The sequence below is a fragment of the Rutidosis leptorrhynchoides genome, chromosome 10 (genome assembly GCF_046630445.1).
Source record: "Rutidosis leptorrhynchoides isolate AG116_Rl617_1_P2 chromosome 10, CSIRO_AGI_Rlap_v1, whole genome shotgun sequence".
In the NCBI taxonomy this organism is placed as follows: Eukaryota; Viridiplantae; Streptophyta; class Magnoliopsida; order Asterales; family Asteraceae; genus Rutidosis; species Rutidosis leptorrhynchoides.
This window is the reverse complement of record NC_092342.1, coordinates 325304025-325319264: the sequence shown is the minus strand read 5'-3', so window position 1 is coordinate 325319264 and position 15240 is coordinate 325304025. Positions and strand designations below refer to the sequence as shown.

Sequence of the window (15240 nt, the reverse complement as noted above, 5' to 3'; positions counted from 1 at the left end):
AAAATTTCCCTAACAACCTACAACAACCCAACGGAGATTACAAACATATACAAAAATAAAGACAAACCGTCGCAAAGAAAAGAGAACATCACCGAAGCATCAGATCTGAAATGTCCACGAAGAAGATCTCAGCAGCACTGCACCGACCAATAAGAGGTTGTCCCGAAAAATACCAATCGCCATCACCTCGCAACCAAGAAACCAGGAATCCACAACAAAAAAAATACTAGCATTATTAACCAATGAAGATCATAGCACCAACAGGACACTCGTCGCCTGATCTTGAAGAATAACGATACCGGAATACTAGAAATCTGGCGAGAATCGAAAAGATCGGCGATGCAGCCGAGGATCCGGAAACTCGCTAAAAGAATGGTGGTTGAAACATATCATTAAAGACGTTGAAGGGCAAATATGTAACTTCCCCAAATACACAGGGAGTGGTATATAATGCACATTATATTTATATTCGTTGATATTTAATTTGTGAAGGTAAGGAAGGTATCTTCAGTCGTTAGTCTCCGTCAAAATAATTCCATCACAATCTCCGTATTCCTCCCGTTTCCCGGAGGCAAACTGATTCCGGCAACGGTTACTGGAACGGGAGTGATCTCCGGCCAATCAAATCCATCCATTCAATCTGTCTTAATCTGCGGAAACCTAAATTCAGTTCCTTACATCATTAAATCTCTTGTTGTATCATATTTATTACTGTATTTACAATCAATACATACATTTACGCACATAAACACGCGTAAAGTTGTAAGTGAGTGACATAATAATGGCGAGGAGCAGATCGTCATCGTCGATCCGATGGAGATACTTGAATCCGGCTTATTATTTGAAGCGACCAAAACGACTTGCCCTACTTTTTATTGCATTCGTTTTTGTGTCCTTTTTTGTATGGGATCGGCAAACTATTGTAATGAAACATGAGGTATTCTATCTGTGTAGTGTAATTACACTTGTTCTTATCCGAATTTAGTTGCTTGTAGTTAGATCCTTCAATTGATGATTTCAGATGATAGATTTGAGAAATATGAAACTAAAATTAGATAAAGTTAGGTTTTTTATTGCTGTGATATGTAGTAGACTTTATCACAGATGCTAGGTATAATGTAATTGTTTCGAATTCTGATGTTCTGTTGCATGATTTAGTTGGTAGACGTACTAGATTCATTAATCATGATATACTAGATACATTTTGTAAGATTAGGGTTTGAAAATGAAGCTGAAATGGAAGAGTTAAAAAATCAATTTACTTGGTTTATTTCTGATATCAATGAACTTGTATCAATTGACAGGAAGAGCTCTCAATGTTGAAAGAAGAAGTGGAACGTTTGCAAAATGAGGTATCTTCGTTTAAATTGCAATACTGGATATTTAGTTTCACTGTCTGGTTTAGTAGATAATCAAAATCAATAATGTTATATATATAGAAGTGCCAAATGTCTAAAATTTCTTTGAAATATCGTGTTATGTGTTAAAAGTGCAAAGGTCCGAATTTTATACCTTATTCAACATATAATGGCTACCTTATAATATAATGGTTTTTGTTTCTTGAACTTAAGTGATTATTTGTGTAATTTTTTCTCTGTCTTGATTTTGCTTTGTTATTAGCTGACTGCAATTTAATTGCTTTTTCAGCTAGGAGAGTTAAAGCATGAAGGTGGTGATTCAGTTACAAAGACCAATATTCCCACCAAAAAATCTGATGTAACTAAGAAGGATGAACTTGCCAGTGACCCCATAGAGGTTGAACGAAGAGAAAAAGTAAAAGATGCTATGGTTCATGCATGGAGCTCGTATGAAAAGTATGCTTGGGGTCATGATGAGCTTCAGGTATACACTGTTTCTGTCTTGCTACTATCATCATGTAATGTTTTTTTCTCGATATTTGGTTTTGATAGTCCCTAATCCCTATAATGCTGACCTTTTATATGTTGTTTAATTTGTTTTGTTAGCCTCAATCAAAGAATGGTGTGGACAGCTTTGGTGGTCTTGGTGCAACTTTGATTGACTCTCTTGATACCTTATACATAATGGGCCTGGATGAGCAGTTTCAACGGGCTAAAGAGTATGCTCTAACATCTACCGTCATCTAACTCACTCCGAACACTCCATACTCCAAAAAAGTTTATTTATTTTGTACGGAGTATATTTTATCATAACATACTATCTCTGGCAGGTGGGTTGCAGACTCTTTGGACTTCAATAAAAATTATGATGCCAGTGTGTTTGAAACTACCATAAGGTTGCTTTATAAGGTTTAATCTATAGTTTTTTCTCTCTATGTATGCTGTTGTTTTGTAGTATATATAGTATCTATCACATGATGGGGCACACCTAATTCTTAATTTTTTGCTATTTTTCACAACAGAGTTGTGGGTGGGCTTCTTAGTGCATATGATCTATCTGGGGAAAATGTTTTTCTTGAAAAGGCAAAAGACATTGCTGACAGATTGCTCCCTGCATGGAGTACACCTTCTGGTATACCCTACAATATCATCAACTTGGCTCATGGTAATGCACACAATCCTGGTTGGACTGGGGTAAGTTAGTTTTCTTGTGAGTTATGACATATAAGTTTGACATATGATTCATTTTTTGACCATGAAGTTGACTAGGGTTTATTAATTTGTCATATAATATGTTTTACGTCATCAGGGGGATAGTATCCTGGCAGATTCTGGTACTGAGCAGCTGGAGTTCATTGCACTATCCCAGCGGACTGGAGATCCTAAGTATCAACAAAAGGTATGTGACTGCCTCATTTAGTATCATATGTAAATATTCCTCATTTAGTATCATATGTAAATATTTTATACAAATTAGATGCAAAACATGGTTATAAATCATGTTGCAAATTGATGTTTCAGGTAGAGAATGTTATTCTAGAGTTGAATAAGACATTTCCTGCCGACGGGTTGCTCCCCATTTATTTAAATCCGCATACAGGAACAACATCGCATTCAACCATTACTTTTGGAGCCATGGGGGATAGGTAATAGTTGTCCCGTTAAAGCTGATGGTTAAAGTTTATGATGTCAGACTACATAGCGTTTATGAGATTGGTTGAAACTTAACTTTTGGATGCAGTTTCTATGAGTATTTACTTAAAGTTTGGATACAAGGAAACAAAACCACAGATGTGAAGCTTTATAGGTCAGAGCAAAATATTGAAGGTTTTTTATTAAGTTGTTTATTTGACTTCAAGTTATGAACTTTCCTTGAAATGTTAAAACAGAGAAATGTGGGAGACGTCAATGAAAGGGCTATTGAGCTTGGTCCGCAAAACTGCACCATCATCTTTTACGTATATCTCCGAGAAGATAGGAAATTCTTTAATCGACAAGGTAATTTAATCAAATTGTTAATTTTACATTAAATGACATAAAAGTAAACATTTTTCTGAATTCTGATGCAAGCAGATGGATGAGTTAGCATGCTTTGCTCCAGGAATGATAGCATTAGGGTCATCTGGTTATGGTTCTGATGAATCCGCACGATTCTTAAATTTGGCAGAAGAGGTATTCCACTAGTTTTGATTATGTTTCATCCATTATAATAGATAATAGACATTATTAATATAGTGAAGAACACTCGTTAGCTTGTCGAATTTGATTTTTGCCTAATATCTTTGGGGTATAAATGCAGCTTGCTTGGACATGTTATAATTTCTATCAGTCCACACCAACAAAGTTGGCTGGAGAAAATTATTTCTTCCATTCGGGGCAGGTTAGTTTTCTGACACATTATAAGAGTTTTCAAACTTTGGTTGATTTCTTACAATCTAGTGGTAACAATAATGTAGGACATGACTGTGGGTACATCATGGAACATATTGAGGCCAGAGACAGTCGAGTCGCTCTTTTACTTATGGCGTTTGACCGGTAATAAGACGTATCAAGATTGGGGATGGAACATATTTCAAGCATTTGAAAAGAACTCTCGTGTAGAGGCGGGATATGTTGGACTTAAGGATGTAAGCAATCTGTTTTTGTTTCTATTTTTTAAATATTTTATTTTATGGGATATTTTGAGATGACAATAATAAATCTGTTTGGTGTTTTATTTTCAGGTTAATACTGGCGTGAAAGACAATATGATGCAAAGTTTCTTTCTTGCAGAAACATTGAAATATTTATATCTTCTATTCTCGCCTCCATCAGTTATATCATTGGACGAGTGGGTATTCAATACAGAAGCACATCCTTTGAAAATTGTTTCCCGGGTTGGTTCACTTGAGCAACGTAAACCGAATAACATTAGAGTACGTGCTAGGAAAGAAGGCCGTTTTGGTGATTCTAGGACCTAAACATCATGTTTGTGGAGATTTTGGCCAAGAAGGCCGTTTTGGTGATTATACGGCTCTCATTGGCCATGTGTAATGAACTGAACTTGGGGATGTTGACTTCGTTGTACTTGTTTTATAGTTAAAGTTATATTTCTTATAAGAAGATTAGGTTGTTTAGAGATAATTACAGATGTAGTTTTGCTTATATGTATTCCTTTTGTCTAATTATACCTTATACTAGCATATGAATTGAAGTGAACCTAATTAGAACAAATGTCATTTATATGTGATCTGAATCTGAATTCTTGGTTTTTTAATGTCTCTGGTTTATTGTTTATTTATGTTTACATGTCATGTTTATATAAAGTTAAAAGAGTTTTGCTAACTGTATTTAGTGGAAGTTTCTTTATATATCGTCATGCCGGAATCTTATCAGACTGAATTTCTTCATTTGAAATGCTCTTTTCACCCAAAATGTTTTCTGTTTGTCGGAAAGGTCATTACACTTGGTTTTTGTCACTTATTGGAAGTTTTCATCTTCACCAGGTGGGTTTGGTGGTGGTTACCAATGTTTTCATTCGTCGAAAAAGACTCACATGGTCGGCCGCCTAAAAACATATAAGTGTGATCTTCATCTTTCCTTCTTTCCCCACATATTCTGCATCTTCTTCGTTTCCCCACTTTTGTTATCTCCTCCCCGTGCTGCTGCCATTTGCATTATCTTAATGCTACGACTCCCTTTTGGTCGATTACATGAAATTCTTCGTTTCAACCTTTCAAGTGCCTCAATTTGGTGGTTTTTGGTTTCATTTTACAACGATGAGGGTGGCATTCCGATCGGGAAGAATTTGTTGTTTGGCTAAACTTTGTATACTAGCATTTTTGTGGTTTCAGCTGCGTGGTTTTGATTGTAGTTTAGGGTGAGTTCCATATTAAGTTTAGTTTCCGGCTTGCAGTTTGTGATGGGTGATATTTTTTTTTTTTTTTTTTTTTTTTTGGGTTATGCTAAAAATGTGTGGTTGACGGATTTACCTATTGACTGTGCAATAGTCACGGCTTAGCCATAACTCATCATAAGAAGCATTCACTATGCATATGGCGGAAGAAAAAAGAAGAATGAATAGTTCACTTTTACAAATAGATAATATAATGATAATTTATACCATTATATTCACATAAAAATGTAGATAAAATGTTAGATAAAAATTGTAAAAATTAGATATTGTGATAACTGACATTTTTTAAACCGTGTTTTTATCGGTAGAAGACTATTAAATTGTGAGAGGGTGATTATTTTTTAAGCATCTAAAAACCTTTTTAATTTGTATTACACCAAGCTTGATCAAGTGCAACTAAAAGAATATTCAACCTAAATATTAATGGGACAAGGATATACCAGAAATCAAAAGCTTGACGGGAGATGCTCTAAATAATGGTGATTAATCGTTGATTGATCGTACGGGTTATTTGTGTAATTTTTTTTTGGGCGCGTTCAAACAACTGATACACGTATACAAGGTAACTCGAGCTGGTGATGTTCTGAAACAATAAAAAAATTAGGTTTTTTGAAAAAAATTGTAACCCTAATGCTGTTTTGCAAAGCAAGCTAGCATAAACTAACACTGATGCCACTCTATCGCCACCGCTGTTTCTTCTCACGCCTTCACCGTCGACACCTCTCCCCAATCCTCGCCGGAATCCTCAATCCACCTGCCGGACCACCGCACAGCCACCCACACCTATCTCATTCATATCATCATTTATCACCTCACTCTAGCCATCACTTAATTTCACTCATATCTCCATTTGCATTACGACGTCGTGATACTTCACCGGCCACAGTAACTTCTCATGAAGATAATTTCCGTTATTCTATTCACCGTAGTAAGTTCAATTATTCATTAATTGTACTTTAATTACACTGATTTAAGCTTGTATTGTGTATATTAATACGCATATGTTGCTTTTTTGCAGGTTTTATTACTAGACCTAAAATAATTAAGAAGAAGATAGAGGTGGATGATCACAGGTATATCATAATCAAAACTCGTATGTTTGTTATTTTTGTTATACTTAAATATTATTATATTACATATAATTTGAATTTGAATTAGTAAAAATTTTGATGTTAGCCAGCGAGCAGTAACTACAGCTCTATGGTGCAACTTTCTAGTATTTTCACTAAAGTTTGGGGTCTGGATTGTGAGCTCGAGTCATGTTATGCTGGCCGAAGTTGTGCATTCGGTTGCAGATTTTGCAAATCAGGTGACTAATATACATTTCATATGTGTTTTTGTTTTGCGTTTGTCCTTTTTTTGACAAGTTCAGCTAAATTGATGAAGATTAATGTTGCAGGCGCTTCTTTTATACGGGTTAAACAGTTCTAAGCGTGCTCCAGATGCACTTCATCCGTAAGTGTTTCATTTGTCATCCATATATGCCCATGTTTAAAAATTTGTATTGCAATTTTAGGTTAAATATTAGTAGTAGTAGGGCATCTGATTATTTTAAAGCAGATAAGCACTTTTAAATTAGTAAATCCCAACCACCTAGTTCCTATCATCATCTTCATGATCAATCTACATACTTAGCTTTCTGCTTAATGCATATTTACCATTTATGTTCATCGAACATTATAGTTATGTCTTTTGGTGTGTGGTTTTGTTTGTAATATGTGTTGATTAAGTTTTCTATTTTCTTTAGGTATGGTTACTCTAAAGAAAGATTTCTTTGGTCTTTAATATCTGCGGTAGGAATCTTTTGTCTTGGTTGTGGTGCCACAATTGTACACGGAGTTCAAAATCTATGGACTACACAGGTGATTTTGTATAGAATGTCTCTAATTAACATTAAATAATGTTTGTCTCTTGTATAACATGTGTTTATTTTTAGCCCCCTGGAAATATATTCTATGCAGCTTTGGTGATTGGTGTCTCATTCATTATTGAAGGTGACTTTGATGTTTTTGACTACTTAGTAGATTCATATGTTTGTAGTATTACATGTTGAATGAGTCCTATGAAACGTGGGCTTTGTTGTTGTAGGTGTTTCTCTTGCTGTGGCAGTGCATGCGGTGAGAAAAGGTGCAAAAGCAGAAGGCATGACAATGAGAAACTACATGTGGCGTGGACATGATCCGACATCAGTTGCAGTCATGACAGAGGTGAAAACTCGGTCAACCTTGGTCAACTCAGTCAACACCGTTCAAACCTGCAAAATTTTCAATTTTTTTTTTTTTTTTTTTTTCACCTTTTTCATATTCTTGGTGGCTAGAAAATGAATTTTGATGGCTGAAATTGGAAGTTATTTGCCGGAATTTGAGTTAAGGAAGAAAAAGTTAAGGAATAAAGAGTTAAAGATATAAATAAGTGTGATGAGAATAACATATCTGAGCTCTATAAGTTAATAAATGATATTATTAACTTAAATATATATAAAATATACTAAAAAACTAAAAAGTCAACGAAGGTCAACATCCGAGTTCTCCCCCGAGTCGCCTAGAACTCCTCAAAAATCTCTTGCCGAGTTCACCCCGAGTCGCGAGTTTTACAATTTTGCAAGCTTATGATATGATGTTTGTGGTATGCCTCTAAAAGTAAGTAATTGAGTGTGCAGGATGGTGCTGCAGTTACTGGGCTTGTAATTGCTGCTGCATCATTAGTTGCTGTGAATATGACTGGGAATCCTATCTATGATCCGATTGGTTCGATCATTGTTGGAAACCTTCTTGGTGTGGTACGTTATTTTCTTTCACTTCTTTAATGCATATTTTTTTTTTTTTTATTTAGACCATCTTATAATATTCATTGCAAAGTTAGCGCAACAACTTACTGTCTTGTTTTCTTCGCTGTTTTTTTTTTTTTTTACAAAAGATTAAACGAAAGCGGTTGCTAATGCTTGTAGCTTGCTTCTGTCCTTAGCGCCCCCCCCCCCCCCCCCCCCCGGCCGGATGATCAGTGCGGCGGTTAGGCATCCTTAGAAGAAAGAGTGGTCTTTCAGGGTTGGTCGTTGTGTGTCACCACCTCCCACCTATCCTACACATTCGATCAAGGTTGTCTACAAGGTTGTAGAAGTCACTAGTAGGGGTACTAGTCGGACTAATCGGCCAAGACGGTCCAGTTAGCTATCATGCACGGGTTGGTTTTGGGTAAAAAAAAAAAAAAAATGCCTGACCTGTACTTACAGTTCACATTATTCTACTTATTAACCCGATTTGACCCGTGAAAACCCTATATGATCTTATCATCAAGGAATTCATAAGTATAGAAACCAAAGCATGATAACTTTCTATATTTACTACATGTTATCATTAATTCATTTTTATAAATTTTTCTTCATTTTAGATATCTCTATTACTATAAGACATGAGTTATGACAACTTGATTATCTAAAAATCAATAGATTTTTTTAGCCTTGTGCGTCTTTTCCTTGATTTTGCTCCCATTTTTTAAAAGCACTTAGAGTTTGTATAACATTTTTTTTAAAAGCAAAAAACTTGAGTTTGTATAACTGATTCTGCAGGTGGCTATATTTCTCATCCAAAGAAATCGACATGTATTGATTGGTAGATCAATTGATCATCGTGATATGAGAAGGGTTCTTGAGTTTTTGAAGAATGACCCGGTAAATATTGCACTACAGATTACTTTTAACTCGGCGAGTGCATTGTGACCAAGTTATACTTGCCTAAATTTCGGTTGCAGGTTGTGGATGCTTTATATGATTGCAAAAGTGAGGTGATTGGTCCTGGTTCCTTTAGATTTAAGGCAGAAATAGGTGATGACTCTATTCTTTTTCCTTTATTATGTATGAAAATCTAACTTAAGTGTTGTTAATTCCCTTAATATATTTGACATTTTATGGTGTAGATTTCAATAGTGATCAATTGGTTGAGAACTATCTTACTAGGACTGGACTCGAAGAATGGGATGAAAAGGTAAGAGGCATTTTTGTCTATTAATTATTATTATGAATCAAATTTGCTGACATGAGGATTATAATAATCTTTGTGTACAGTTTTGCAATGCTGTTATGAAGGATAAGACACAAAGGCATAAGATCATGAAATTATATGGTTTGTAGTTATACTTTTGATTGTTTGCAAGTTTCATTCAAATTATAAGGAACTTTCCGTTGACTATATTAATGTTTGATTACAGGTGCAGAGATGATTAGGGCTCTAGCGAGCGAAATTGATAGACTTGAGAAAGAAATACAAGAAATTGTTCCTGGAATTAGACATGTTGATATTGAGGTCAACAATCCAATTATTCCACCCCCGTGAATGGTGACAAAAAGAGGTTTCTCATTGCAAGAAATTTGAATAATATCATAATTATTGTGTAGATGTGGATTTGCTGGATTTTAATCTATGTTGTTTTTTGGAGGAGTAAAAAGCAAAGAAATGGTTTTGTAAGAAATGGGAAATTAGTGTATTACCATTCAGTTGCAATTTTTTCACCCGTTTACATTCACTTTGTGTTGTAATGTAATTTTTTCATTCGCTTAGTAAACTTTGCTCCACTTAAAAGACTCGGTTCTCATTTTTCTGACCCCGTTTTTAAGTAAAAAATTTCACTACGTGTTTGGCGTGACCATGTAAATGTTTGAGAGTCCAAGTATGCATCACTTTGTGTTGTAGGGACAATTTCTTACCATCATCCACATGTTACCAGACTCCTAAAAACACGGGAAAACACTACTTTTTGATCAAAAAACAGAAGGCTGTTTAAAAAACACTACTTTTTGATCAAAAAACAACAGAAGGCCATTTAAAAGCTGCCTACAACCCTACACATTTGCCTTTCATGTGTTGGCAGCAAGGGTTGTTCGTCCGATTACACTGAAATCCAACAAGTTAGAATCAGTTTAGGCTTGACAAACAACGAAGTGAGTACACATATTTGGGTGTCTTTAGTTCCAAAGAACCATATGGAGTGTGATTTTGATGGTAAAAGAAAAAAATGTTGATTGGAAGATTCGGCAGTGATTCATCATTATTTACCTCAAAATGTTGGATTGCATGCAACACTCACCTTTTGAACGGCTCTGTATCGAAGTTCACTTTCCAAATTGTGCGAGATTGAAACTTCATTAAGATAAACGTTAAACATAGTGTGAGATTAAAACCCTTAGGATAAAAGTTAAAGTATTAGAAAGAAAATAAAATTAAGTAAAATTAAAATATAAACAAAGTTATATTTGCAGCTAAATCAAACACATTTTTTAGTACTAAATTCCTTCTTTAAAGAGATTTATATTTGTCAACTGATGCACAATGAAGCAAAGTTGTTTAAGACATGATCATGAATTTTAGTTTCAAGTCCGCAGTTTGTCTTTTTATTTAACTTATTATTCATAGTTTCATACCCATACCCATACCCATACCCATACCCATACCCATATTTATACCCATCTCCACAAACTTGCAAAAGAACTACAATTTGTGCAAATTCTATCATTTGACATAACAGTGAAACAATGTGCAGAAAAAGAGGTGGCAGTTGTTGATAAGTAATGAACTAAACAGGTGGAGTAAATGCATTTGTTTGATGTTTAAAAAAAAAGTCCCACATTGGTAGGATGATGAAAAAGGGAGATGTGAGAGTAGTATAAAATAGGCAACAGGGAATTGAATTACTCACCTGGATGGGGTCAATAGGTGATCATGAATGCCCATGGCCTAGGTCAGTGACCTTAATTGCACTTTGAAGGGGTGCTGTTCTAAGGTCGGCCCAAGTGGTCGAGCCTACATCATAATTTGTGCCAGTGGGAGCCTGCGTTCGCGCGGCTCCTGCCCAATACACAAATCCAACGTTTTTGTTATATGTTTTTTTTCCTAATTGATAAAAACTATTAGTATTACAACTTCCTTTTATTCTGTTTGTATAAGTAAATACTTCTGAAAATCTAAAAGGGTATGCAAGCCAATGCAAACACACTTACATTTAAATACACATTATTTGTTTCTTGGGCGGGTCGATTTGGGCCGGGCTCTGGTCATATTTTTTTAGGTAGGCGGAATGGGTAAGGTCAAATCCAACTTGTGATGGACCATGTAGATTGTGAACAAAAAGACGAACAAAGGTATAAATCAAATACATTTTCTGGTACTAGACTCGTTCCGTCGAATACATTTTTTTTTTTTTTTTATATTTTCTGGCCGGAGGTCCTTTTGGAAGCAATCTCTTTATCCGTCGAATAGAGAGAGGGAAGACTTTCTCTACTCTTTGGACTGTTTCACTCGGGGTAGAGAAATGACTTCTCTTTATTCTATGATAGGAGAAGGATCGTCTACGTCCTACCTCCCCATACCCCACATATGTGGGATTGGGTGGTGTTGTAGACTCGTTCATCAATATATATATATATATATATATATATATATATATATATATATATATATATATATATTCGTCCACTGATGCACAATGAAGAAGTTGTTTGACATAATCATGAATTCAGTTTCAAGTCCGCAGTTTGTCTTTAATTAAAGTTATCATTCATAGTTTCATACCCATACCCATATTTATACCAATCTCCAGAAAGGAAATACAATTTGTGCAAATTCTATGGTTTGGGATTACAATAGAACAACGTGATGAAAAGGAATTGGCAGTTAATAAGTCATGAACTAAACAGGTAAGGTAAATGCATTTGATGAATTTTTTTTTTAAAGGTCCCACATTGGTAGGATGATAAAAAGGTAGAAAGTGAGAGTAGTATAAAATGGGCAACAGGGAAATGGATTTCTCACTTATTTGGATGGGGTCAATGGGTGATCATGAATGCCTAGGGTAGTGACCTTCATTGCACTTTGAAGGGGTGCTGCTATAAGGTCGGTTCAAGTGGTCGAGCCTACATCATAATTTGTAATTTGTGATGGTGGGGTAGATCAAATTTTTCTTATTGATTCTTCACACATGTTTATAAAATAATTAGTACTTTTCTTTATTATGTCGTGTTGTAATATACTTCTACGCTAATATTACTTGAATGAATAAACTCAAATATCCTGAAAACCTAAAACATGCAGGCAAATGAATAACCAACACTAAAATTACATTTAAGTACACATTATTTGTTTGTGCTATGACTGGCAAAAAGGGGAGGCTTGACTTGAGCCGGGCTCGGGTCATTTGATAGGTGCAAGGGCTTCCGAAAGGGTAGGGTCAAATCCAGCTTGTGTTGGACCATGTAGATTGTGAACTTAAATACGGGTGTACGGTTAGTAGCAGTTATATATGTTTTAACTCGTTATATTACACCTTTTCTACTGATATCTAAAATGAGAACAATACAAAACTTGACCACACTGTTTTACACACTAATTGTCTGTTGCTCTACTAATTGTCGGTTGCTCTACTTTTACAAATATATTAAAATGATTTTAACAAAATAGTCTGGATCAAACTATGGCAGAAACAAACTTTCATTCCATACATTGAAATGGAAAGCTAGCAGAAACATGAATACGTGATGTGGTTCTTCTTTGATACATAACGAGAAAAGTAGGTCCTGGCAGAAGACGAAGCTGAAGCAGAATCATTAGGAACCTGAGTCTTCCCTAAACCTATTCTTCTACCAGCTACATTCGCTTAAAACAATCCCGATATTGCTGGTACATATACATCTCTCTCTGAACGTCCATAGCAATCTATCACCTTTTCGTACTCTGAAGCATTGGATCCCAAAAACTTTTGTTTCTTCTACATTTGCATAATAATCATTTCCTGTAATAAGATAAGATTAATTAATAATAAATTAATAATAAAAGAATTAATCAATTTTCAAATAAGCATACATAACTCAACTTTACGCTTTATTGAATAAGAAAAATGTTCAAATGTCTGTAAGGGAGCACATAAACAAAACAACAAATCGAGACTTCAAAATATTAAACTGCATGCGCTAATAAAATACTAATAAAAAGCGGACAACGGATGTATGAATAAAAAAGTAGAATATTCAATGTTCTCTTTCACAGGCCCAACTTTTCAAGAGTTTTAAATGCCCAGCTTCGGGCATGATTCCATAATCCATCATCAGTTTGCACCCAACACCTATCGTTTACTTCCCTTTTGATCTCAACATCCTTTCTTTGCAATCTAAAACGATGGACTGCGTTTCGATTCTTCCGGCCTTTCTCAATGTATATCAAAGACAGGCGTTTGCAGCCATCACCTATAAATTGCAATCCTTCCAAAAGGTTTTCGCAATATCCGACACGAAGTGTCTCCACATGTTGACAATATAGTCCAATTGACTCCTAACCAGTGTTGCAAATCTCCCGAGATCTCGTTTTTAGAAGGCAACAGAGACGAGATGCTCATCTCCCGAGATTTCTCGGTCAACGGGGTCAAACTTAGTCAAAGCCACGATTTATCGGATTTTCTTGCTAATTTTTAAGATTTTCTGGTAAAATTCGTAATTTCTAAGATTTTCTGGCTCATTTCTCGGATATTTTGGTAAAATCTCGTAAAAACGTATATAAATATACATATATTTATGTTTTTATGTATAATTTTTATTAAAAAAACTATAAAGTCAACGTAAGTCAACGTCCGAGATCTCCCCGAGATTATTCCGAGATGCCGAGATCTCCCTTAAAAAGTCCAAATGAGATCTCCCGAGATCCGAATTCTCCAACCTTGCTCCCAACCAAAAACCCCTACAACCTGTTAAGTTCCAGTCTTGTAACAAAGGACAACCTCTTGAGATTTTAACTATAACATCATCATCGACAAAAGAGCAGTAAGCAATGTTAAGGAATTTAAGTTTTGAACAAAATCCTAAACCAATAGGTTCCAGTACAATTAAACGGTTGGGACTGGAAATATTTAGATACTCGAGACCACCTCCACTTACAATTTGACTAACACCCGTAGAATCCAAGTTGCAATTAAAAGCGTCTAAACAAGCAAGAGTTGGAGAACAGTCTCGAAAGCCTACGCCAACGATATTATAACAACCACTTACTCTGAGTGCTCTTAGTTGACGACAATTTTGGTTGAGAAAATAAATTCCATTGTCAGTAATACTGTTGCAATCAACGAGATTCACCTCTTTTAAAGATGTGCATGATTTTGATAAGATTTCCAACCCATGATCACTAACCTCATATGCACACCTAAGACTGATAACAGACAACAACAGACAAGCAGAAGCAATCAATGTAAGTTCAGTGTCAGTGATGAATTCACACCAAACAAGATAAAGAGAGTGCAATGTAGAACCATATTTTAGTAATGGGGTTAAACATGAATATGTGATATGTCGGCAACCACGACAACCAAGAGTAAGTATCTCTAATTGTGTATGTCGGTTAAGCAGTTTATCAATGGTAACCGAATCAATGATAGAGTTAGTATTTGAATTTGAGCATCGGAGTTTCAAGGATTTACGACTTAAATTTTGAATATCACGAAAAGTAACACATGTTAGACCGAATGAATTTTGATCAATAGTTGAATTTAGTTTTTGATAAATATAGTACCAAGTGTCATAATCAAGTTGAAGTTTCCTAGTACAACGTCGGATACTTGAATATTCACCCATAGATAGATCGATCAGTTCACTATATTCTGTATATAACAAGGCTGCTAACTATTAATTTATATTAGTATTAATAATTAATAAAAAATAAATAAAGCGATAATTTAGTACCTGTAATCGAGATGATGAGATCGGCTACTGCTGTTAGGGTTCTTTGAGGTTCGACGAAAATAATGACGGTTTCGCAAACAAAAATTATCGTTAAGGATGCTATAATATTTTTGGTAAATTAATATATACGGAGTATTCGATTTATTTATATGTTGATGGAACGCAGAATAGGCACGAAATCATAACGCTACTGGGTCTTTATATTGGGCCGGGTTAAGTTTAGGCAGATTGAGTGCCGCTCAAGCACAAGATTTGGAGAGTCCGTTTTGTGAAGAATA

The 15240-nt window shown here is 35.2% G+C and overlaps 3 protein-coding genes and 1 non-coding gene across 5 annotated transcripts; 3 read left to right on the top strand and 1 right to left on the bottom strand.

The window, feature by feature from the left end:
• The first annotated feature begins 484 nt into the window (after positions 1–484).
• LOC139871714 (mannosyl-oligosaccharide 1,2-alpha-mannosidase MNS1-like) lies at positions 485–4614 on the top strand. The gene is made up of 14 exons (XM_071859446.1): positions 485–937; positions 1305–1352; positions 1648–1842; positions 1965–2077; positions 2189–2254; positions 2381–2552; positions 2668–2757; positions 2880–3004; positions 3100–3165; positions 3248–3356; positions 3432–3530; positions 3658–3738; positions 3815–3985; positions 4082–4614. The coding sequence occupies exons 1-14, from the start codon at positions 782–784 to the stop codon at positions 4316–4318; spliced, it is 1728 nt and encodes a 575-aa protein (XP_071715547.1). The 5' UTR covers positions 485–781; the 3' UTR covers positions 4319–4614.
• Positions 4615–5656: 1042 nt separating this feature from the next.
• On the top strand, positions 5657–9766 carry LOC139872387 (metal tolerance protein C4-like). Of its 2 annotated transcripts, XM_071860248.1 has the most exons (14): positions 5657–5815; positions 5900–6181; positions 6272–6326; positions 6430–6562; positions 6653–6708; positions 7001–7115; positions 7190–7247; positions 7342–7460; positions 7913–8032; positions 8819–8920; positions 9001–9073; positions 9166–9233; positions 9314–9371; positions 9457–9766. In XM_071860248.1, the coding sequence occupies exons 2-14, from the start codon at positions 5923–5925 to the stop codon at positions 9579–9581; spliced, it is 1341 nt and encodes a 446-aa protein (XP_071716349.1). In that variant the 5' UTR covers positions 5657–5815; positions 5900–5922; the 3' UTR covers positions 9582–9766. The 2 variants fall into 2 exon arrangements, with proteins under 2 accessions (XP_071716349.1, XP_071716348.1); XM_071860247.1 differs by having other exon boundaries at positions 5657–6181.
• A 313-nt stretch (positions 9767–10079) lies between these two features.
• LOC139871307 (F-box/LRR-repeat protein 12-like) lies at positions 10080–14854 on the bottom strand. Its single transcript, XM_071859033.1, has 5 exons — positions 13975–14854; positions 10993–11090; positions 10667–10733; positions 10333–10385; positions 10080–10139 (listed from the first exon to the last, which is right to left on the bottom strand). Exons 1-5 carry the CDS (start codon positions 14852–14854, stop codon positions 10080–10082), a joined length of 1158 nt encoding a protein of 385 aa, XP_071715134.1.
• On the top strand, positions 10934–11094 carry LOC139873806 (U1 spliceosomal RNA). The gene has a single exon (XR_011767525.1). It is a non-coding gene; the product is annotated as a U1 spliceosomal RNA (small nuclear RNA).
• Positions 14855–15240: the final 386 nt, after the last annotated feature.